General features: G+C 36.1%; 1 protein-coding gene across 15 annotated transcripts in view; it reads left to right on the top strand.

Annotated features, from left to right (window-relative positions):
• Positions 1-25,565, top strand: part of PPP1R9A (protein phosphatase 1 regulatory subunit 9A) — a 328,586-nt gene that overhangs the window by 263,732 nt on the left and 39,289 nt on the right. For all 15 annotated transcript variants that reach the window (XM_086695958.1, XM_086695954.1, XM_086696008.1 and 12 more), the window contains 4 exons: positions 8,959-9,012; positions 11,602-11,831; positions 13,333-13,429; positions 13,536-13,707. In XM_086695958.1, the coding sequence (XP_086552084.1) occupies positions 8,959-9,012; positions 11,602-11,831; positions 13,333-13,429; positions 13,536-13,707 (553 nt within the window). The remainder of the gene's footprint in view (positions 1-8,958; positions 9,013-11,601; positions 11,832-13,332; positions 13,430-13,535; positions 13,708-25,565) is intronic.

Below are 25,565 nucleotides of genomic sequence, written 5' to 3'. Positions count from 1 at the left end.
CAATAAATGTTGAATTTACTTTAATACTTAACTGTTCAAACATGAAAGCACTTAAAACTATGAATCCCTCTTTGTTTAGTAAGTCTTTGGCAACATCTTTCAGCTTCAGTGTGCATTCTTCTTGTTGCCATCATTTTGCAAATAGTCTATATTTTTTATTTTTATTGTTTTTATTTTCTCTTTTAAATAATTGAGGAAACAGGTTTTAATTTGTAACTTTTTATTATTAATCCAATGTTTCATTACATTGTGGTTAGATAATATTGTCTACAAGTTTTGATTTTTGTTAAAAAGTGGTGCTTTTGTTATAGATTGATATGCGTATTTGTGATAAAAGTAATATTGTGTTTCTACCCTCTGTATCCTTGTCATTTTTCCTATTTAACCTAGTAAATTGAGACCCATATAGTAAAACTACACCTCATTATGTTCTGTGCCTAATAGCTTTGATTATCTATGTTAATGTTATGTTGAAACACATAAAATATGACTCAAAGGTTTTTTTGTGTTTAAGTATTCTTTGATGTTACTAATCTACTTTTGTTTGTAGTTGCTGGATAAACATACTTTTATGTACATGTGTACTTTTGTCATGTAAATTTAATTGAAGTACTTTGTTTTATTGTAAATTTTGAAAATGTTATCTTGGAGTCTGCTCTTTTAATAAGAAACTTTAGCAATTTAAATTAATTGTTATAATTATCAAAGTTTAATTTATCTCATCTCATTTATGCTTTATGTTTCCTTTATGTTTATTGATTTTTAGGAAGGATTATCTTCAAGTTTTAAAAAAATCTCTATTTCTATGATTTTCAAAATTAAGAAGAAAACTACCCTTTGAGTGTTCTAAAACAATATAGTTTTAATATTTTTGATACAGTATTGGTTTCTAAGACAAGATTGTTATTGAAATATAATTGTCACATTTTAAAAACTTACATATTTTCAATTAGCTTTATAATGATACATACAACAAATAGTTACACTCTTAGCTTACTTGGTTTCAACTCTTAGTCTCTTTCCATCAGAATTTCTCATTTCTCAGAGTATATCCTTAAGTAATTTATTAAGTATTTATGCAGGTATAGCTTTCATGAGCTTCCCATACTGAGAATGGAAAAAATCTAATTATAATGACATAGAAACGATAATTAGTTAGGCTTAATATTTTGCTTCACAACATTTTTTTCCTGACAGTGTTGTAGGGCAGGCTTAATTATTTTGAGTTAGCATTGCATATTGTAAAGGAAAAGTGTAACACCAATCTGGCATTTGGATGCTTGTATTATTTTAGCCTTGTACTTTATTTTTTTATTTATTTTTTTTTAATTTTTTTTTCAACGTTTATTTATTTTTGGGACAGAGAGAGACAGAGCATGAACGGGGGAGGGGCAGAGAGAGAGGGAGACAGAGAATCGGAAACAGGCTCCAGGCTCTGAGCCATCAGCCCAGAGCCCGACGCGGGGCTCGAACTCACGGACCGCGAGATCGTGACCTGGCTGAAGTAGGGCGCTTAGCCAACTGCGCCACCCAGGCGCCCCTGCCTTGTACTTTAAATTTTTATCATAATTTCTTAGAAATAGGCCTTCTTTCATTGATTTTTTTTTTCCCTCTTAATCTGCTTTCCTTGTTTTATGTTTGTGTTTTGGTTTGGTTTTAGTTGATTAATATTTTCTTTAGTTCTGTTATTTTTTCTTTGTTGCTGTTTCTTTTCTAGAAACATTTTGTGTTCTATATTAATTATCTTGTTCATATTTTCTTTTCTTTTTTTTTTCTGTCTGAGGTTGTTCTCAAATGTGTTCTCTCATATCAATGATTCAGTTTTCTGTAGCATTAAATATGCTTTTTACTTCAAATTTCTTTATGCATTTTAGCATTTCTAACATGACTTAATTCTCTTACTACATTTTTGGTTTCCTTATTCTCCATCCATTCCTCATGGTTTTCCACTTTCTCTCCAGCCCAGTATTCTAGAGAGTTACCTTAAAATATTTTTACTTATGGGATACATCATTCTTCCAGTTTACTTACTTATTTGAGTTTTCAAGTTGATATTCTCTCTACCTGCACTTGAAATATTTAGTAGTAGTATCAAGTTTGCCTTTTTCTCCTCTATTTATCTGGAAATGAGACAAAAGCCTTTCTGTATAGTCAGCAGCCATCTACTTCTTTAAATTAGGCATCCAGGGGCACTTGGGTGGCTCACTTGGTTAAGCGTCTGACTCTTGGTTTCAGCTCAGGTTATGATCTCACGGTTCCTGGGTTCAAGCCCCACATCAGTCCCCTTGCTGACAGTGCAGAGCCTGCTTGGGATTCTCTCCCTCTCCCTCTACCCCTCCCCCACTTGCTTGCATATACTCACATGCTGTCTTTCTCAAAATAAATAAATAACTTAAAAAAAATTATGCATCTCATTTCTAGTCCCACATCAAGAGGACATATCTATGTGCCTTGTGCCTAGTTTCTGGTCTGGTTGCTATTTTCTGGCGGTCTATCATCTAATGTAGTTCTCTGAGTTTAGGTGAGATATTTCTAAATCTTGCCACTCAGTTTTCTAAGTTAAAGGAAAAAAAGATTATTCCCTGCTCTCAAAATGCTTGCTTGACCACCTCTATCTGTACTGCTCCACTTTGGAGCATGTATATGCAGCGTGCCACTCTTCAGCCACCTTCCTGCATTCTCTTCCTATTCTAGTAGTTGCTTTCTGAATGGATGTGGAATACTGAGAGAGTTGGCAAACCTTGTTTGAGGACGATTCCTGGGAAAGGCAGTAGAGGTTGCCCAACTTTCTCATTGGATGGACTCCGGATCTCCAGCAGTCATTGAGGATGGACAAACCATCTTCCTTCCTTTGGATGGAAGCTTGGATAAGTTTTTCTAAATTCAGCTTTGTGACTCTTTCATATTCTAGTACCAGATGTTTTTAGGTTTAGTGTCCACTTGAAGCTGTGAGTTTTTCTTTTGTTTAATGTATTTCACTGGAAATTTAGTGGGAAGAAGGAAGGCGCTGAATCAGAAACTGCTGGTCAGGAGACATTTAAACTCCTTGTCCAGTGTTTTCCTTCACATTCCTCCTCAGAAGTCATGGGAGTCTTGAGGGAAAAATCGGAGTCTAAATATTGTACTATTTCACTTTATTTAAGGCACAGAGAATGTATGAAAAATAATCTAGAGAAAGTTGTAAATGCATTAGATAATAATATAAAGTTATCTTTATGGAACTTTCCATTATCATGTAGAGAAACTATAAAATACTTTATATAAAATAGTTTACTTAGTAGCCAACAGATATTTATTTAAAAAGAAACTGTAATTACATGCTTTCACCTACATCCATTTTCACCTACATCATTAATAACTAGTTTATGAATACCTACTCGGAGAGTGAGCTTGTTGGAGTAGCTCACCCTATGCTACATATGCTGCAATTAGTGTTGTCATTCAGATTGGATTATTATACTATTCAATCACCCAACTTCAGCTAATTTTGCATCAGCTAGTCCTTGAGAAAACACTTGTTAAAGTAAAGATAGGTACCATATGTAAAGCTTTGAGCAGAAATTATAAAAGAATATGGCATAGTTTCATTCTAATAGCACTCAAGTATAGGCAAAAACAGCTCTCATTCCTTCCTTGTGGAGCCTACCCTGGCATAGATAAGACAGACTTCAATCAAATAATTACAAAGATAATTCTAAAAATTTTGATTCTGGTGCTGAAACCACACTTATAAAGTACTGTGCAAATATCACTTATTGTCTCACCCCTGTAAAATAAGAACAGAGAATATTGCTGTCATCTGATTATAAAATCTCTAGCACTAGAGACTCTATGCCTTAAAATCTTTGCTGCAAATATAGTATTTTCCACTTTTTAAAGAAAAATGTTTTCTGTTCTTACACAGGATAGGTAAAGAAAGTACAGAAGTTTAGTCTTACCATTTCTATTTCTGTATGAGGATGTTTCTATTTCTAGCGCAATTATATTCAAATTATATTGATTCAGTGATATGGTTCATGCTCTGGATTCATCTTTTTGAAAGAAAGAAACAAAATATACACAGCAGGTACCCCTGCAGAATGTTATATAAGAGCTACTGTTCTCTGTAGGACGCATATGTTTATTTGTGACTTCCACGGTATTCATGTTAAAAGATGACAGAAGAGATGAGATTGGTCTTGTAAGCTAAGACACTGATCTGCAGTCCTTCACCTTTTCTTTTTACTGATATCCTCGCTTCCCAAGTGTTTTCTCCAAACCTAGATTCTCCGAAGCCCCAGAATTCCAACAGGTGTTTCAGGCTGGGTTTCTGTTAACCAGCCGTGTTGACTTCCTGTCCCTCCAGTCAGTCAGCCTGACCAGTCTCAGGCAGTGATGGACGAACCCCTGGACCTGTCTTTTGGAAAGGTTATTAAGCGCATGGAGAGAGACCTGCTCAAGAATAAGGAAACACCGCTGTCCACCAACTGTGCTTCTTTTGTCAAGTCACTTCGTCTCTTTGAAAAGCGGTTTTCTCTTCCTCTGTCCATGAAACGGAGGTATCTCCGTCTCATCCTGCCCATGTGCCAAAGTGGGGATAAGACAAACAGGCCAAAGCCTAAGGTCATGTGACCTGGCTATGGGAATAAAAGATTGATCAGGCCATCTCGGAGCAGGGTCCCTGTGATGTTTCTCTCAGAGTGACCTGGGAACTGCTCTCAGGAGGTCGTGTTTATTAGTCTCCCTACAGTGTTTTGAGAGTAGATTCTGTGTCATGTTCTTGTGTCCTCAGAGACTAGCCCAGCACATCGTCTCATTAAGTAAATGGTAGTTGAATAATGAGAGAGCTGTTTCTTCCTAAGTTCCATGAATAATCACAGCAGCTGATTAAGCACCATTTTTGTATTTCCTGTCAGAACACTCAGAGACTACCAGCAGTGATCCATGGTTTCCAGCTGGAGTAGTACTTTCTCAACTGGGAGGTCACAGTGATGACACAAGCCTCAGAGTTTTTGTGAAGATTAAATGAAAAGTGTATCCCAAAGCTGATTAGGTACCTGGTGAAAGGGGAAAGACAAGTAGGGAGAGTCAGACCTGAGATATTTTCCACTCCAGCACCTGCTTCTACTGGGAACTTGAAGAAGCCACATAACTTCTTTGAGCCTCCGAGCCTCTGACCCCATCTGAACAATGAGGTGGACAGTGCCTGTCGTCCTTCCCTTTTATTATTTACAACAATAAAACAGATAAGGGGTCCCACAAATGTAAGAAATTCAGTGGAAAGAACCGTGGACTAAAATGTACAAAGCCTGGCCTTGACACTTAGTAGCTCTGCAACTTGTGCTACTGAAAATGAAAGTTCAATTAGTTTGTTCTTCATGCTTTTCCTGCTAATAGAGATGGACTTGCAGAAATTCTCTTAATACACATACAGGCTTAAAATAATCACCTTTATAATTTTAGGCCTTGTGAATACTAAGAAAACATTGCACTAAAACTTTTGTCCATCTTCTGAATGATGTCTGAATTTACAGACTTCGTTCCACTTTCCTGTATCGAAAGAATTTGACTGTACTCAGTAACAGTGCAAGCTTTAGTCAGTGTTCTCACTTTATTGGTAATGAGTTGTACTCTCTTCTGTCAATCTGTTTTGGTGAGATGGGAGGGTGGGGTAGCCAGAGATCAACCTGGCTGTTCACAGTTTTACCTGGGTTTGTCCTGCACACCAGTGGATTAAGCTAATATATGCATTCATAGGAATAAAAATACTCACTTGAGACAAGAATTACTAGACTCTGCAACCATGACAACCATCTCCAGGCTCTTTCATTTCGTAAATGTCACACCTGTAGTATCTGCAAGGGCCTTGGACTTCTTCCCATCTAGCCTTGGGAAAATGAAAAATGTTCATTTTTCATATGGGAAGCGAGGCCCCAGGGAAGCAGTTTACTAGCGGTCACAACAATTTGAACAAAGAAAATCCAGAGTCCCAAAGTTGCATGCCATATACTTGGTTACCCTACGCGGAAGGGAGTTTAACCACTGAGAAAATAAAATCTGGCACTTCCCCATGGTTGCGGTGTTTGTTGTAAAATCTGCCCTTTTGATTTCTTGCTACTCTTCAAACAGAACCAGAGGTATTTGTTTTATTTCAGGTGTGACATTTTGTAGCTTTTAGCACTTTTAACTAAGAACTGGTGTTGGGGTAATTAAAAAAAAAAAAAACTAGGTTCTTAAAATCATGCTTGTCTTAGTCTTGGATCACTGTGGAGGTCTTATTCTCTTGTAACCACTGTGCTAAAAGCTTTGCATGGGTTATCTCATTTAATCTTCCAATAAGAAGGTTATGACCTATGAGGAACTGCATTTTCCAGCTGAGGAAAATGAAGGTAAGAGAGGTTCGGTGATTTTCCAGCATCAGGTAGCTAGTTCATGGTAGGCCTGAGATGAATCCCAGCAGTCTAACTTAACTACTCTTCACGCTTGGCCACGGTAGAAAGATCAAGGAGTTGTTCTTGTCACTAACAATTGCAGATCCTTCAAAATCACCTAGACACATGGATTTCCTGGATGCCCATGTGTGCACACTGAAGTATAAGATCTCCGTGGAAAAGAATTCTGATAGCGTGAGGCATGTCTAATATCTAAGTATTTTGCTACTTCTGGTTTTTAGTTTATATTGGTGAGGGAGATTAGCACTAATATTTATTAGAAGGGGAAAGAGTTATCCTCATAGCATAGCAGCTCTTCAATAAATGGATACTGAATTAATCCTATTTTCTAAGGAAAATGACACTGGATCAGGAACCAGAGATCTAAGTTCTTAGTTGTGGTTTTAACAGCAGTTCACGGCAACAATGTCAGTTTGTATCTACACCCCTTAGCTTTCCACATCTTAAAGGGAGTCCAGAAATATAAGCATCAGTGATTCTGCAGTGGCATTGTTCACTGTAGGGCTCATAGCTGGAGTATCCACTGGAGTATCTGAGCGTTTGAGCTGGGCTGCCTGACACTGTCAGGTCCTGAGAGATTCATCCAGGCTAGGACTTTGGGTAAGCTCAGACCTCATGAGCAAGGTGGAAGGGAGTTGCCATGATTTTGGAGCAGCACTTGCTAGGCACGTTGTTGCTCTGAGCAACTCCTAAAGGTTGGTAGGTTGAGCATTGTGCCACTAGGTCTGTGGAGAGAAACTGAGAGAGCTAGGATGCCTGTTTGGGGCCTCCTAAAAGAATGACTGCAGCACAGAGAATCCTTCCTCTTTAGAGACTGTTGGTGCACAGAAGCCCCTACGAACCAATAAGGATGAGAGGAGCAAGAGCCACATGGACAATACTGCAGGAGTCTTCAGATCCGGAGATCAGATCTCCCCCAAGATGGAGAGCAGTGACAGAGCTATAGCAGTGTAGACCTTAGGGACTTCAATACAACAGGAGACCCGAGGAAGGAGCATCCCTCTCCATCCTTCCCATATGCCCTACTAGCTGGGTGAAAACTAGGAAAATGCAGGTTACACACCAAAGACAGCTGAGGTTTATGAGGTGTCGTGACCTCCAAGGTGCACGTTTCTATCCCTCCATCAACTGACTGGCTTTTTCTGGTAATAAAACCTTAGATGTATTTGATTATGGTAATATTAGACATTTACAGTCCTTCTGGTATAATTCTAAATCCAAAATGCTCTGAAAACTGTTTAAAATAATTTTGTGGGTTGGGGCACCTGGGTGGCTCAGTCAGTTAAGCGTCGGACTTCGGCTCAGGTCATGATCTCACAGTTCATGGGTTCGAGCCCTGCGTCGGGCTCTGTGCTGACAGCTCAGAGCCTGAAGCCTGTTTCAGATTCTGTGTCTCCCTCTCTCTCAGCCCCTCCCCTGTTCATGCTCTGTCTCTGTCTCAAAAATAAATAAACATTAAAAAAATTTTTTTAAATAATTTTGTGGCAAGTTTAACTCATTTGGTAGTAAACCTGACTGAAACAGACAGGATGCTATTGTATACCACACTTAATGAGAAATACCTATGTTTGGTGGCAAAAATATTCGTGTGTTTGATCACAGACTGCCTCCACAGACCAAGTTGTGAACAATATGCAGTTTATGGAAAATGCAGCTTACTGCCTTTCTGAAAGTGGGAGAATTCTGAATTCCAAAATCATCTGGCCTCGAGGATTTCAGAAAAAAAGACTTTCAACCCATGAATTGTTTTTTTTTTTTTTTTTTGTAAATTTTGGTGCATTTCTTTATTCCTTAAAGAAATAAATATTTTGTTTGTTCTTCTCACCCTTACAGAGAAAACGAAGTGGGGGGAGGGGAGAAGCAAAACAAATGTAAATGGTGGTTCTCATGCTGATAAACTGTAGCCAAAGCTTTTGGGGGTGTGGGTTCCTCAGTAGGAGTCGGTTTTCGGAGGAGTGAAATCTGGATCTCTACCTTTCCAGCAATCAAAAAAAAAAAAAAAAAAAAATCACCGATGTCGCTGTGGAACCGCGGCACCGTCGTCTACCGCCTCACAGCTGCTAGCCAGAGCGGTGTGGGAGCTGCTCGGCCTTCTGTGCGTGTGGCTCGCGGGACCATAGCGCCATCTTTCTTCCAGATTTGGAATCGGATCTTCACCCGGCCTCGGGCCGACTTGCCTGCTTGAACATCCACCAGACTCTCCGCACCAAGACAATTCCTTGACACTCAGATCAGAAAGGAAGAGCTGCAAAGGGGGCTAGAAAATGTGTTTTCTTTTCTTTGGTCCCCGAGCAATTAAATTCGTAACCTAATCTGTTAGGGAATGTGGGCCATAAACCCTGTGTTTCGTTAGTTTGCACCTAGTGAGTCATTTTACACACCAGACATTTTAATTTACAACCTGCTGCATTGCAGCGCTTTTCTAGGCCTTCTGCTGTGTGATAAGGTATTCTTCTGGCCGCTGAGGCTTAAAAAATATAGATACACTCTCTTAGTTCAGATTTTTTTCTTTCTTTTCAATTTTCAGTTGCAAATCAAACATGCAGTTACAGAAGCAGAGATTCAAAAATTGAAGACCAAGGTAAGCACCATTAAATGGTGTTTGAATTGTGCTTTTGAAACTTTGGATGCTATGACTACATTCAACCCTGGGACTAAAGGATTTGTTCCTGTGCATTTGAAAGAGTACAGATGTGAGAGGTTCATTTCCACTGTTAGATAGGTAGACAAACCTGCCAGCGAGAACACCTACCCCGAGGGGGCAAGTGCCACCATACTCCCTCCGTGAAAAGAGCACAGTATTTTAAAAATACATATTTACATATTTGCACATATGTGGCCGGTTCCCTCTGAGATTTCCTCAAAGATTAAATATTGTTAAAGGTTCTAGCATCCGAATTACATTTGACCGCTAATTATACTGTTATCATCCACGCTCTTAGGTTGTATCTCTCTTTATTTATCTTATTTTAAGTAGGTTTAATCATTTATTTATTTTTAGCTTATTCATCAGAGACAATGTATTTTAATGTAACACATTCTTTTTCATGGAAAAAAATTCCAGTTCTATTAATTAAATATTATGGAATTTAATACAATATGTGAATAATTGACTTGAGGTGCCAGATGCTCCTGGAAATTTTTAGACAAGTTTAGTTTGTATTATTTAAATTTGTGGGAAAAAAACAGTTCTTGATAAAGGGAGTATGTATTCTTAGTTTACATATGAAATAATACAAGATTCAAAAGGGCATGTTTAGTTGGTGAATTATAAGGTACTTGTAAATTACTAGAACTGTGTCTAATTTTATCAAATATGTCATTTCAAAGATTTAAAAATGTTTTTGAATTACTTTTAAAATAATATTCTTTATTGTTTTTATGGTCCTTTAAAAATTAAGACATGATTTCTCCCTCACCACTAATGATCTGTTTTCCTGTTCACGCTGAACACTTATTTTGTTTTTTCCATGTGTTTTAAATGGAGATGAATTAGCAGGGCTATTTTGGTTAAATGGTATTCTCAGCTAATAACTGTGTAGCTCCTTAGTCAAAACATGTCTATACATCATTCATGGTGTCAGCCAAGCTCTGTGAATAATCATTTTTAAATTAGTAGTGGTTGATAAATAAACAACTTGAATACAAAACATTGCTTAATAAAAGATGCAGTAAAAACCTAGTCCTATTTTAAATTGCTATTGTTTCTTAGCACAGAATGGAAGAATAGACTTTTTTTAAATTGTCGGTTATAATGAGGGGGAAAGATTTCCCCTGTGGATTATAAGTGCTTTAACAAAGCTTATATGTTAGACCAAAAACATTTAATTTAGAAAATCCTATAAATAAGAAGTTTGTATTTTGTTCTTTATTATATTGGCATGTAATATTTATAATAGCTTATTTTACTATGACTCTTTATATCCATGTTGAAAATTGAATTCCTAATTTTGAAATATTTTTATTTTTGACTTTGTAATCTGTTTTGTCAATGCATTTAGTTTAAAATATACATATATATACATATATATGTATTTGCTGAATGTGGTATGGTTTGGGGATGTCTTAGATTTTGAAAATTGTTAGTTGATAATAACTCTGCATCCTTTTGAATTTGAAAAGAAGCATGTGAAATAGGTGAAGCACTAGTTTAAAGGTCAGTTATTGTGAATAAATGACCTTTGACCCCTCACCTAACCGATCAGACTTGAATTTCTGTAGAAATAAGGGGGTTGGACTAGTTTACTATCTTATTCCTAAGAGTCCCTGGAAGCAGAAACACAGAAAGCTTCCTTTCTGTTTCATAGGAGGGATTTAAAATAATTCAGCAATAATTTATATTTTTACTTTCAGTATCTTTTATACTTTCATGCAAATTGTAGCTTATAAGGCTCTGGAAATTCAGAACACTGTCAGCAGAATAATGAGCTACAGACTATGTTCATGTCAATTGAAATAAAGGATGCCATCATATTATTAAAAGGGATAAAAACGAAGTGAAGATAACTAACATTTATCAGATTATGGCCAGGAGCAGTTCCAAGTATGGCGTTGTGTTACATCACAGTTCTGTCTTATAGGTAATATACTGGAGTCTTAGAGAACTTGAATTAGCTGCTTAAGGTTTAAAGGCCAACAATAATGGCAGAGCTGGGATTCAACTCTAGACTGAATGACTCCAGAGACACCCCCTCCCCTCATAACTATTAGGCCAAACTGTACTTCTGCCCTTCTCTCCTTCTCAGCATGCCTCTCCCCCTTTCGCTTTTTAGTTAATTTTTTTATATGTAATTATATGAAGAAAGAAACTCTAAAAGAAAGTACACTGAAGTTCATCGGATAGAATCAGTCAGACTCTAAAACATTATTTATTTACCATTCATAGAATTTCAAACCACATGGTATGATGGAAAGATCATGGGAGTTGAAATCAAATCCAGGCTGTATTATTTATCAGATGTGTGACCTTGGGCAAGCATTTCAATTTTCAAGGCTACCATTTTATAATTTCTGAAATGCTGCAAATACGACTTGCTCTTCTCATCTCAAGGTTCTAGATGATTAAGTATATGTGACAGTAGAACTTAATTTAAAACATACTATAAAGACATGAAGGATTTTTGCTACAGAATACCCAGATTATCCTTATCTTGACATTTGCTTTCTCCAGCTGCAAGCAGCAGAAAATGAGAAAGTGAGGTGGGAACTAGAAAAAACCCAACTCCAACAGAATATAGAAGAAAATAAAGAGAGAATGTTGAAGCTGGAGAGTTACTGGATTGAGGCTCAGACGTTATGCCACACGGTGAACGAGCACCTCAAAGAGACTCAAAGCCAGTATCAGGCCTTGGAGAAGAAATACAACAAGGCAAAGAAATTGATCAAGGATTTTCAACAAAAGTAAGCAGCTTCTAATGACTAAAGAATAGATGTGTGCATCTAAAGAAGGTGTATATCCCATCATTTTGTAACATTTAGTAGAACAGAAAAAATAATCTTGGTTATCCCTTTAAGAAGCATAGTTAGAAAGCATAGTTTTGGAAATCACTTCTATGGTGTTTTCATGTAAGATAATATTTTGTTTATTTTACAGTTTTTTGGCAGTCGGTTATCTCTGGATTTCTTTTTGATAGTCATTCCTAGTAACTATGAAAACATTTAAATTTCTGTCCTTTTCGAAATAACTCTGTGACCAGGAAGCAAGAAGCCCAGTTGAAGTCACGCACACCCACCGTACATACAGAGAGAGCAGCAATTGGGCCTTGATGAGGCTGCTTCTGTCTCTGTTAGAATCAGTAACTGCAGAATTTTCCCACTTCAGATGGTGTCAATACTGACTAGCAAGACCCCCTGCCCTGCCATTTTCTCTTTCTCAGCTGTCGAGAGAAAACACAAGGGCCTCAGTCCCCTGCAGAAGGAGAGTCCCGGCACTACACTCTGCTTTTGCATTTCAACAGCTCTTTCCACACTCATGCTGCTTTGCTTCCCTCTGTTGGATTTTGGTGTCATTTCAGGGAAATTTTTACGTATTTTTTCATCAGTTTACTTCTGGCCAGTTAGAACAACAAAAAGCAGTGTCGGTATCCTTCCCCACGCCAAGCCTTAGAAGCTAAGTGTATGCATAAGATTCATAATGTCTCTGTCATTTCCTATCACAGAAAGAATGTTTTTAATATTTAAAGGAGATTGCTATAAAATGTTTGTTAAAAAGGGAGAAATTACCCTTTGTGATCATGAATTCAGTACATCACTATTTTAACCCTTCTTGCCAAATATATTATGCCTAATTTTATTTCATGAAACAACCTTATAACAAGCATTGCCAAATTTTCAGGTTGTAGTCCAGTCTCTCAAAATGGAGATATTTTCTCCCTCTCCCCATACTATCCTCAGGTGTGTAGGCGACAGCTCCCCTCCTCCCCCTTGCGGTGTTTTTGACCCACCCAACCCTTCACCACTGTCATTCACAGAAGGAAAATTATAATTATCTTTTGTAAACTCTTACCATCCAGTTCTATCAGCTTACTAAGCATATGACTTTGTAAGTGTGGAATTATAACTACATGACGTGTAATTATCTCCACTAAACTTACCCAAGGTGGGTCATTAGTCCAGTAGCTTCTCTCTAGACCTGTCTGGGTGTTCTAGAGTCAGGAGTTACAAATGAAAATCACGGTAAGCAGATTCAAAGCATTTTTCCTTACTTTGAGATCCATTAAAATATCTTATTTGCTTTCATTACTAGATACCTTTTTTTTCTAACTATGATTGAGTCTTGTCTATTTAAATAGCTGTCCAGTTATTTATCCCACTGTGCCATTTATTGCTTCAAATAAGAATGTTCACGTTTCCTCATTTATTGGGTATCTGATGCAATCAGATCTTTTGTTTTCTTCTTAAGAGAACTTGATTTCATCAAAAGACAGGAAGCAGAAAGAAAGAAAATAGAAGATTTGGAAAAAGCTCATCTTGTGGAAGTTCAAGGTCTGCAAGTACGGGTGAGTTATGTGCTTGGGACTACTAAGGAATAGGATGGTTTTGCTTAGTACTTGGAGAGGAGTGCTGGCTTAGAGTTTCATGGATGGATTTTTTTTTTTTCCTTAGATTAGAGATTTGGAAGCTGAGGTGTTCAGACTACTGAAGCAAAATGGGACTCAAGTTAACAATAACAACAACATCTTTGAGAGAAGAACATCTCTTGGTGAAGTCTCTAAAGGAGATACCATGGAGAACTTGGATGTCAAGCAGACATCTTGTCAAGATGGCCTAAGTCAAGGTTTGTTTAACCTACCGCAAAAATTGTTTTTAATGACTGTAAAATTTGGCTTTATATTCTTCTTTTTCCTTCCCAGAGATTTTAAAAGTTGAAAAATCTTTTCTGCCATGGGAAAGAAAAAAAAGGTTTATCAAAATAAGAACCTATTATTTCTTTCTTGTTTTATCAAAACTCAATGATTTCATGTAAGGAAATAACAAAATTGAAACTTAAGGCAAGCCAAGTGTTTTTAAGCCATCATAAAATTGATAGACTTAATAAACTACCTTAAAAAAACAAACTACCTTAAAATGATAGTTCGCCCCGTTGGGTGAAGCTATACTACTTATGTATTAATAAGTAAAGCTTACGATTTTTAAGTTATTAGAATGAAGATCTTTTTCCTAACATCAGAAGGCTGATTACCTACTTCTGGTACTTGGAATTCATTGAGTTAAGAAGTTCTGCATCGTTTTATGCTTTTACCTTGGTGTCCTTATATACACTTCCCATTCTTTCCTGTCAAAGACCAAATAAGATCGAAATGCTGGAAACATTTTCTGTTGTAAATGTTTGTCTTGTTTTACATACCTACCATAAATCAGTCACTTACTTTCTTGCACAGACACACGTCCATACGTAGGTTGTGTGTATATGAATGTGAATGAATGTTTTAATATTTGTGGTGTATTTATAAATTAGAAAATGTATAAGAATTTATCAAGATAAATACACAGGAGGATATAAAACCTTCGGTTTCATCTTTTAAAGTTTGTACCTAGTGGTCCTTGGAAAAAGCGAAAATAAAACAATGTTGTGAATTAGCATTGTCATCTTAGGACACAGCTTACAGTCGGTGATTTGCCATGCAGTAAAACTGTCACTAATGACCTATTTAATTCTTTGATGATCTTTCTAACATATTAAAATGTCTCCAACGAGACTTTCCTGATACACAAGTGCTCATTAACACAAGTTAATGAACTTTTAGAACTAAACTCGTAGCCATGAAAAATGAGAAGTGTTGGACATCTTCCTTCAGAGTGAGATCTAGAGATTTGAGACCAATTTACTGCATTTATATCTTTTTGCGAGGCTTTCCCTTGATAAAATATGACGTGCACACGACACCTCTTGGGCAGCTCTAAGAGGAGTATTTGGCACCAGCATCACCGCTAACTGAAGATCTGTGTGTCTTCGGGAAGGTCACTCAGCGTCTCTGGGTTGGCTTTACTCTGTATAATATAAAAATAGTAACGCATCTTTTTTCTTCACACCAATATGTGTTTTGAGGTTATATGACTTAGTCCCTGAGGTGAATGAAAGCAAATTTATTAGAGCTTTTATAGGATTCTGGTTTTTGTATCTGGAACTCTATAAAGATTGATTTCTAAAGACAAATGCCAGAAAAAAATTAGTTTCTTTTTGAGTATTTTAATTAAATTGTAGTTTGTAGCAAACATGTATTTCTACTGTGGCATGCACCAAGTATGATCAGTAACCAGTAGCTTTCCAATGTTCAATTCATTTCTGTTCATTTCTTTCAATTCAGAAATCTGTATCTTCTCAAACATATAATTAATGTTATTTATTAAATTATGTGACTACAGAAGATAAACAAACTATACTATTAACACGCTGCTTTGGATCAAAACCTTATATTTCTTCTGAACCCTTTTCCTATTCTACACCCTCCATTTTGCCACATAATTATCAGTTTCCCTAGCAACACTGTCGGTTCACAGTGAGATGCAGAGACTACTAATTCTTACTGAAACCAATCCATGCTTGTGCGGTTGAGGTAGAATCAGTCATCTTAGACATTAGCAGCATACATATCAAGCGGCGCTCTTCCAGTTTTGCTGCCGAGGACAGTCAGTGATAAATCTCCTTGAATTTCAATTGCTTGATCACATAAACTGAAATGGCTTGGTCAGTAGCTAGATAGGAATGCTCTGGAAAGCACTTTTCTAAATTGATCCTTTGCGTCTGTTGCTAGGGAACGCTGAAGACCTAGAGGTTTGGAAAAGGAAGTAAACTGTGGACCTGACACAGGCCATTTGACATTTCAAGATCCACGCTCCCCCCCTGCCCCTCCCCACACCTTTCTGCAACAAGATAGGTACAGCCGTTGCCGTCAGTTCTGTTAGTTTCTGCCCCTTAAATACAGGGCCTTTTCTCCCCACTTCCTGTGGACTGTCCAGTTCTGACTTGCTTTCTGAGCACTGGAGTGTTTTATTGATAGGGTGAGTGCTTTAGCATATTTTTAGGCCTTGAGGCAGCTCAGTGAAGTAAAAGGATTATCATTTAAAGTCAATGAAAAATTATGTTAGAATGAAATAGTGAAAGAAGGAGAAAAGAAGGAGAGAGTGAAGGAGGCAGAAAGGGAGGAGGAGGAGGAAAGGAAGGACACATAAGCAGCCATTTCTTCACAGGACTCATGTTCTTCCAGGAATGGGCTTCCCAAATGAGGAGGGATTAATTACGTGACTCTCAACATTGAAGTATTGTAAGTTTTTAGAGTGATAAAATCGTTTTCAGGCCATGCAGAAGTTTACCACAGTTACAGTTCTATTTGAGCACCATTTGTGTGCTTCTCTCTATAAACCAAGCCTATCCAAGTATCTCATTAAAATTTTGATAGAATATATATACAAATCCATAACTTAATATCCTCTAATATATTTTTCTTATCATAATACATAAAAGAAATAGAACAGTTCTTTTCACCAGGAGCCATGACAAATCCTTATTAAGGATTACTACTTAATTATTAAGTTATTAATTAGCACTTATTTATTAAATAAACACATTATTTTTCTTGTGTTCTGAGACATGAAAAGTAATTATTTTGCCCTCCTGCCTTGTTTTATGTTAGTCATTTCTTTTTCTTTTTTTTAAGTTTATTTATTTTGAGGTGGTGTGGGGGGAGGCAGAGAGGGGGAGAGAGAGAGAGAGAGAGAGAGAGAGAGAGAATCCCAAGCAGACTCCTTGCCGTCAGCACAGAGCCAGATGTGGGGCTTGAACTCATGACCCATGAGATTATGACCTGAGCTAAAGTCAAGAGTCAGATGCCTAACCAACTGAGCCACCCAGGCACCTCTTGTATTTGTCATTTCTTAGTGCCTCAGTAGTGCTGGTCTATGTAAGAGTTCTCTACCGTGTATCCAAGGGCCCTTAGTGACTAGAAATGTCTGTGACTATCCAGGTTTTTAAGTCAGGATTAGAATAAGAGCAGAGAACAGTCATGTTAGAGAGATCTTGGTAGAAAAGGGTTGTAGTCCTAGTTTGATTAGATTCCCTGGAGATCACTTTAATGACATGCGCTTCCTGCACTTCAGAAATTCCAGGATCCTTAAGATGAAACTGTTTTCATCTTCAAATATTTCAAAGGCTCTTTTGTGAAAGTTTATGCATATTCCATAGAGATAATGAAAGAAAGACTAAAACTAATTGATAAAAGTTACATATGAAGGCAGATTATGATTATCCTTCCTCGAGAGGTTAAAAGTAAGTTTGATACCTTTAGAAAAGTATTTTGAACCCTGAAAGCCTAGTGGCATACTGACTAATAAAAAGAAAGATGGCTCCGGGGTAGAAAGAACAGTGTTTGTCTCTGCTAACTATACAACAAGGCATGTAACTTATAGGATAAAGGATGGAGAAGGTCAAGTATTTGGCATAGGACAAATACATACAAGATACATTTTAAGAGATGAGAAGGAGTTTGAAGAAAAGGGAAAAAATGAATAAAATTAGAATGATTTTTTTTTCTGATTCATAGACTTTATGTTAAAGAATGAGACCTGATGTTAAAGGTATGCTACAGGGTATTCTTGGACTAAAAGTAGGCTTTGAATACCTGAAGAATTCATACTTGTTTCTGTAAGCACCATGACCCATTGATACTTTGGAGGCATAACAGGAACTGGGTCACTAATAGGTTTGTAAACGTGGTTCAAGTATCCCTGTGAATTTTGGGTATTACTACCAAATGCTTCTTTCTCATACACACTTACTCAACCATTGGGCCACTAGAGAACACTGAATGTTATTTTCCCTAAAGTGTAAACATGGAAGATTATATAAAGCATTTTATTCATAGTTCTTTAGTTACTTACCATTCCGTAGCTCTAATAAGAACTGTGCCAGAAGTCTTTTTCTTCACATGGAAGAAATGGACTGAAGGTGCAATATGGCAGATTGTAAGAAAGTCTAGACTTTCAGCATAAATTGTATCTGGAATTAATTACTGAAACCTGGGTGTCTTTAAAAAAAATTTATCAGCTACTTTCCAGGTAATTTAAGTATATCCTGGATAAAGGAGTATAAGGATATGAAAATAATACCTTCTCACTTCCTCTCCTTTCCTTTACACTTTTTCCACAAAATGGTTTGACTGTTGCAATAAAGCTCTAGATTTCCTAAAAGTACATCCCTAAGATGGTAGTCTGCACCTGAATCATGGACCCAGGACGCTTGGTCTGAAACCTAGGCCTTGTGGACATGTCAGTGGAACTCTGAGCCTGCTTAGATATTCAAGCCAGTCAATTCTCTGATCATCAGGCCCCACCCACATATATTTGCTTATTGTGAAACAGCGGTTAGCTTATTGGTTTGCATGGAATCTGATTTCTCTGAATTCAGTCACTTCTTTGAAATTTACTCTGATTTAAATAAAGTCTTTATCAGGAAGAGCCAGGTAACCAGATGCCATTAAGAGTATCTACCTTTTTTATCCATGTGTTTTTATCCTTATACTTCATTCATTCATATATTGTCTAGAAGTAACTTGGGGAGACACATTTATATGACAGGATTGGATAAATTGATAGTGGCAAGATAAGAAAGAACAATAAGGGTGAGGAAAGAGTGGAACCAGAAATACTGCAAGTATTTATACCATGCTTATAGTATTTCTGAGGCAAGGCCTTTTACCTGGCTCTCAGCTTTCTAGTTGTCAGAAGGAAAGGGGGAAACCTTTGTTCATTACATCATTCACAGTGTTCCTAAGATAAAAAAACAAACCATCTGCTTAAGTGAAGTACAACTATTGGCACAAATAATGCATGATTTGGAGCAAAAGTGATATTAATATTAATAACATCCTTAATTGGTGATTGTTATTAGGACATTTTCACACAGTGGCCTTCAACGTTAGACTAATGGCATCACACAAATATATAATGTAGTGTTATGTAAAACTAATTTAAATTATTGGGGAGAGGATGAATAAGACATGACAGTACTTAGCTGTTAATCTAGTTTGGTGCTCAGGTGCTCTTTCATGTATATCAGACAAATTTAGTAACCATGTTTAAAACTTCTAGAATGTATTACTGAGAGAGAATGTTAAAAAAAATCTCACCCTATAATTGTTTTGGTTTCTTTTGGTTTTGTCAGTTTTGCTTTATACGTTTGAGATGGTGTTAGTAGGTACATACACTTTAGAATTGTCGTATCTTCTTTGGCAGATTGACCTTTGATCTTCAGAGAATGTCTCTATTTTTGGTAATTCACTTTAATATCTACTTTGTCTTATATTTAAAGAGCTATATCAGATGTCTTTTGGTTAGTGTTTGTATGGTATATCATTTTCTTCTACTGTGTACTTTCAGTGTCTTTTGTAAACAGCATATAGTTGGGTTTTTTTTTATTACAATTTCTCAATCTCTTTAAATTTTCCCAATTCTTTATTTTTAAGATGCATTTAGAAAGTTGTTATTTATTTACTTATATGTTGAGTTTAAATCTAAGCTCTTACTATTTGTTTGTAATCTAACAAAAACATCCTTGTTATTTTTATCTGCTTTCTTGCTTTCTTTTGGGTTAGTCAAGTGTGGATGTTTTTCTCCAATTTACTCTTTTCTTATATTAACTTTTCTTCTTTTTGTGGATACCTACAGATATAGTTTAGAATATTTGCAGAAGAATGTGTCCTGAATATTCATTAATATTTTTCCCATTCAACTGATTCTTTTTTTAATCCTCAGACTTTATTGGTATGATTAAAAACATTCTCTTAAATGATGACAGAATTCATGAACATGAAAGAATATTGGTGACTCTCCCTTATAACCAGTATTTTAAATTTGAATATTTGATATTTGCCAGCTGTATTGCTAGTCCTTCCTTATTTTATTAAAAACAATCCATTTATTGGTTCCATGTGAAGTCCTAACAATTATTTTTTAGGGGAATGAGTCCCTACTGCAATTGGATATAAAAAAAATATCTTTCATAACAACTGAAACTAATATAACACTGTATGTTAATTATACTAGAATTAAAAAAAAAAAAAAAAAAGTCTTCTGCAGTTGGAGTGTGACCTGCATTACTGAGTAAAGAGTTAATAAAATTCTTCAAAAAGTTGGGGTTTGGGGTTTTTTTAATTCTTTTTATACACTACAGGTGTTGTAGTTCTTAAATGAGCTTTTAATAAATACTGAGTGGCAATAAGTTAGAGTTTATACACCTTGGCAAATGCCTAGGGTATGGTTTTCTATGTAACTAATGGATTACAGGTCTGTATATTTAACAAACAGTTAAGCTGCAGATGGGGTTAATATATTTTTATAAGACTTAAGCTGTGTAACACAGTTTTGTTCTGGAATAGAGTTCCTTTTCTACTCTAAGGTAGGCAGAGTAAATACCCACTAGCTGGCCAGGATTCTCATCATTAAACAAACAAACAAACACCCTACTTATTCACAGAGATAAATACTGAATCCAGAAATGTATTTTATATACATTTATATATAAATAAATATATAATAAATATATAATAAATATATATATAAATATATATATAAACAAATGTATATAAAATACATTTCTGGATTCAGAAATATATATATAAATATATATGTATAAAATTTATTTTATATACATTTATATATATATAAATATATATATGAATATAAATATATATATAATGTATTTAGAGGAGAAACATACATAATCATCTTCTTAGATGAAGACATTTAATGAAGTTGAACATTTATTCACAATCAAAAGTTTATTAAACTAGAAATACAGAAGTTTATTAAACTAGAACTTTCTTAACTTGATATGTGAAGCTAACAAGTCTATCAAGCATCAGATTAAGTGGTGAAATGTTAAAATCAAGAATTTCCTTTAAAAAAATTAAGAATACTGTTAACATTTCACTGCTTAATGTACTATGATCTCTTGTATTCAGTGTTGTCCTAGTAAGTACCAGACAAGCAAAAGAAGTAAAAGATATAAGGAATAAAAAGAAAGAAGCATAATTATTATTATTCACTGATAATAAAATTGAATACATAAAAAATGTTCAAGAATGCAGATTTTTAGAATTAATAAGAGTTTAGCAGGATGGATGCCTCCAAGAATCATTATATATATATCCGTTAATTCTAACAAACAGAAAATGTTATTTTTGTACAAGCCATTCAAAATAGCAACAAAAAGTATAAGGTAGCCGGTATAAATTTAGCAAAAGAAGCTCAAGACCCACGATAAGACATTCAAGAAGACCTATATAAATTGGAAGAGTTAGGAAACCTCAATATTGTAAACATGCCATAATGCCATATTAACCTATAGGTTTCATTCAGTTCTGTTGAGAATTTGAACAGGGCTTTGTTTTTGATGTTTGGAACTTGGCAAGTTTTTTGTTTTTGTTTTTGTTTTTAATTTTTTTTTTTAACATTTATTCATTCTTGAGAGAGAGAGAAACAGACAGAGTGTGAGCAGGGGAGGGGCAGAGAGAGAGGGAGACACAGAATCCTAAGCAGGCTCCAGGCTCTGAGCTGTCAGCAAGGAGCCTGACGCAGGACTCGAACTCATGAACCGCGAGATCATGATCTGAGCTGCTTAACTGACTGAGGCACCCAGGCGCCCTGGTGAATTGTTCCTAAAATGTGTATGGAGGAAGAGCCTGGCCCAGAATAATCAGGATATACTTGAGGAAGGATAGTGTGAGGGAGCTTGTTCTCTCAGATGCTGAGATTCATTATAAAGTAAAAGTGATTAAGGTAGTGGTATAGTCTCAGTAATTGACAAATTGATCAGTACAACAGAGTAGAGTCCAGAAACTGACCCATTCATGACAGTTTGAGACTAATGTAGAACTGACACTGAAGAATAGTGGGGAAAGGATGGACTAATAAATGGTGCTGAGAATATCGACCATTTACATGGAAAAAAAATAAAAGTGGATCCAACCTCCTATCATTCATGAAATAGATTCCAAATGGATTAAAGTCTCAAATATGAAAGGCAGTATTTCAAACTTTTTGAAGAAAATGTAGGAGAATGTGTATATGATTTAAAACACAAACATTCCAAATCATAAGAAAAATTTATTAATTTGACCACAGTTATATTAAGAAAACCTGATCATTGAAAGACACTATAGTATCTTTATAAAGAACATGGAAAGAGATGCCAGAAAATGAGAGAATATATTTGTAGCCCATTTAAGGAAAAGAGTGTTATCCAGAATATGCTCAGAACTCACAATGATCATAGGAAAACACAACTAACATAAAAGAAAAATGGACAAATACATAAGCAATCAATTCACAAAAAAAGAAAAGTAGACTTTGGTAAGCATTCAATCTCATTAGTAAAAAATAAAATGATTTGCGGGGCGCCTGGGTGGCTCAGTCGGTTGAGCGTCCGACTTCGGCTCAGGTCATGATCTTGTGGTCCGTGAGTTCTAGCCCCGCGTCGGGCTCTGTGCTGGCAGCTCGGAGCCTGGAGGCTTCTTCATATTCTGTGTCTCCCTCTCTCTGACCCTCCCCTGTTCATGCTCTGTCTCTCCCTTTCTCAAAAATGAATAAACGTTAAAAAAAAATTTTTTTAAATAAAATGATTTGCAAATATAAAATTTCATGGTAATATGTGATAGCCAGCACAAAAGAAAACTCATACAACTATTTTGCTAAAGCAGTTTGGTATCATCCAATAAAATGGAAGGTATGCCAAGTCCGTGGCCCACTAAATTTACTTCTACATGTATATATGCTTTCAGAAGTTCTTGCAATGTGTACCAAAAGACAGGGGTGCCTGGGTGGCTCAATCAGTGAAATACTTTTGTGAAATAACCAGGAGAAAAAACAGAGGCTACAACTAGAAATGAGGCATAGAGAGGGCTTCAAAAATACTAATTTTATTTTTTAGGCTTGATGGTAGGAACATGGGTGTATTTTTCCTTCTTTTTCTATATGACTTACATATATGGTATAATTTTTATGTAAATAAGATATTTTAAAGGAGAACTTTTTAAGTAGCATAATTGAAAGGGAAGAATGAGGAAAACCACAAAAGATTTTTGGGGACTTATAAAATTTAAGGCTTAATAAGGGGAAAAAAGCCAACAGCAAGCAGACATTTACAACAATAAAGAGGTTCCTAAGGTCACTGGACTCCTCCAAGAAATCATTTTATCCTGAGGCTGTAATCATATGTTGTCTTTGTCCTTTTTGTCTTTCCCTGAGCCCTCAATGTTAGTGGCTCTTTTCAGATACCTGTGGATATGAATCCGGGCTAGACCGCTACCACATTTGATTTATTTTCTAACAGAGTCCGAGAGTACATTAAGCATTCACTTTTAGCATTGGAACCCAGGATTTTAAAATAAGGTTAAAGGCATGATTAAAGCCAGAATTCATTAAATGGAAAGTCATTAAAAGGAAAGTGAATGCTTGCACTACATTATCAGGAGTGTCTTCTACAAGAGCATTAGATACAGAGCAATGAGGTAATTATTCCATGCTGTCACATTGTTTAGTTCTAAATTGGAGCAGGAGAGAATTCTGGAGTGGATTCAAGCTTGTTTTTATCATGCATACAGATATAATTTCTTGGTAAACTTTCATCATTTTCATTTTTCCTGAACAAATCATTTTCAGCAACTTTTAATCCCCGATAAATAATTTTGACCATGAAATATTATTGAGTTGCACTAATTAAAGAGTGAACATTCCTGGTAAATCACTATGGAAAATTTTAATGAACAAGCCAAATGAATGAGAAATCAATACTTATTGATTGTTTTCTGGCATATCATTAGAGCCAAAATCTGTTCTCTTAATCAAAAAGCAAAGCACCTAAATTGCCTGTCTAGTTTTTTGCAAGTTTTGCATCTGTCTTTGTGTAAGTCATTAAGACTTTTGTTGCCAAATCAAGGAGGCATTCAGAAGGAGGTATTCAGTTGCAAAATGACAACTCTCCTTGGTTCCTATTTCTCACCGCCTCTCTATAAGTTCACAGAAGTCACCAGACCCTTCAATCCAGTGAGCTATGCATTCGTACTAGAAGATATCTGAAGTTGTTTTGATAGAAAACAAGTTATTTTGTCAGAAAGAGCTTAAGCTTAGTAGTTTTCTATCCATTGTAGGAAAAGCAGACTGCTTTATATTTTGACTTTTAAATTTTGTTTGCTTGGAATCAAACTATAGGGTAAATTATGATCTTCTGTAAGTAAAGACCATTTTGTTTTGTTAATTTTTTAACGTTTATTCATCCCCCCCCCACCCAGAGACACAAAGCAAGCAAGCATGGGAGGAGCAGAGGCGCGCGCGCGCACACACACACACACACACACACACACACACACACACACAGAATCCAAAGTAGGTTCCAGGCCCTGAGCCGTCAGCACAGATCCCAATGCAGAGCTCGAACTCATGACTGTGAGATCATGAACTGAACCAAAGTCTGCCGCTTAACCGACTGAGCCACCCAGGCGCCCCATGATAGTTTTAACTCAAATGTGAGATATAGCACCTTTTCAAGGAAACTTGACAAGATAGTTGTATCCTGAAGTGTTTCTTACATTTTATAGACAGTGCTCTGGTTCACCATGAAATGCTCATCACACAGACTGGAAGATACTGTACAGTTATGCCGAGGTAAAAATAACTGTGAAAAACAGCCTGGGAAGTCCGGATGGGAGGATGCAAAAGAATATGCTGCCCGAGTGGTTTATGTATACAGTGCATGCTGGTGGGCTCCTGTGGTTTGTTCAGGGGGGGGGCACAGATTTCACTTAAGCCATCTACCAGCCAAGAGGGAGACGTGCTCAATCAGGGTGTCACAGCATCTTTAAAATTAAAACGAAACAATGAACAGAGATTTCTGGAATTAGGACCAGAAGATTATCTTGCATGTATGGCTCTGAACAACGTCCAGCCGTATTGTTTCAGCAGTTATAAAATCCTTAGGGTTTTTTCTGTTAAGGCAGGACACTGATGTCAAGACTGAATTCCAGTGGACATGAAATAATTTTCTCTCTCAATACTGTACACTAATTATGTCTGAGAACCTACAGGAAATGTGACATATGAGGAAGCTTAAGAAACATTAGAACATAGGTACGTGGAAAACCCTATTGCCTGTGAGTTTTGTGATGACAGTAAAGGCCTTATGACCATCCAAAAAGTCACTTGGATATTTATTTTGGTTTTACAAGTAATGTTTGATTTATTCAAGCTACATTATCAAAAATCTAGTTCTTTAAGTTTTTCAATTTGGTTTGCAAATCACTAAGGGATCTTTGAATAATATTTAGTTCCTGTTTATAAACTTATCTAATTAAACACCTATAAACATTTTAAATTGCATTTACAAATTTGTTATGTTTGATTTCCTTTTTAACTACTGTTCTTAGTGACTGAGAGTCTTTGCAAGTACTTAAATTCTCATGCATCTGTTACATTATGCTTACAAGTAGCATAACCTTTGAGTTTTCTTAAACCTTCTAATGCTGTACGCAATTAGTCTTCCTGTAGTTGAAAGATACTTTCCCATTAAGGAAGCCAACAACTGTCATTTCAAGTAATTGAGGTTATTTCCTACCAAAGGCATAAGATCTGAATTCTTATACGAAT

This window comes from Puma concolor, chromosome A2 (assembly GCF_028749965.1).
Source record: "Puma concolor isolate L17-30 chromosome A2, mPumCon1.1.hap2, whole genome shotgun sequence".
Lineage (NCBI taxonomy): Eukaryota > Metazoa > Chordata > Mammalia > Carnivora > Felidae > Puma > Puma concolor.
This window is presented reverse-complemented; position numbering and strand designations above follow the sequence as displayed.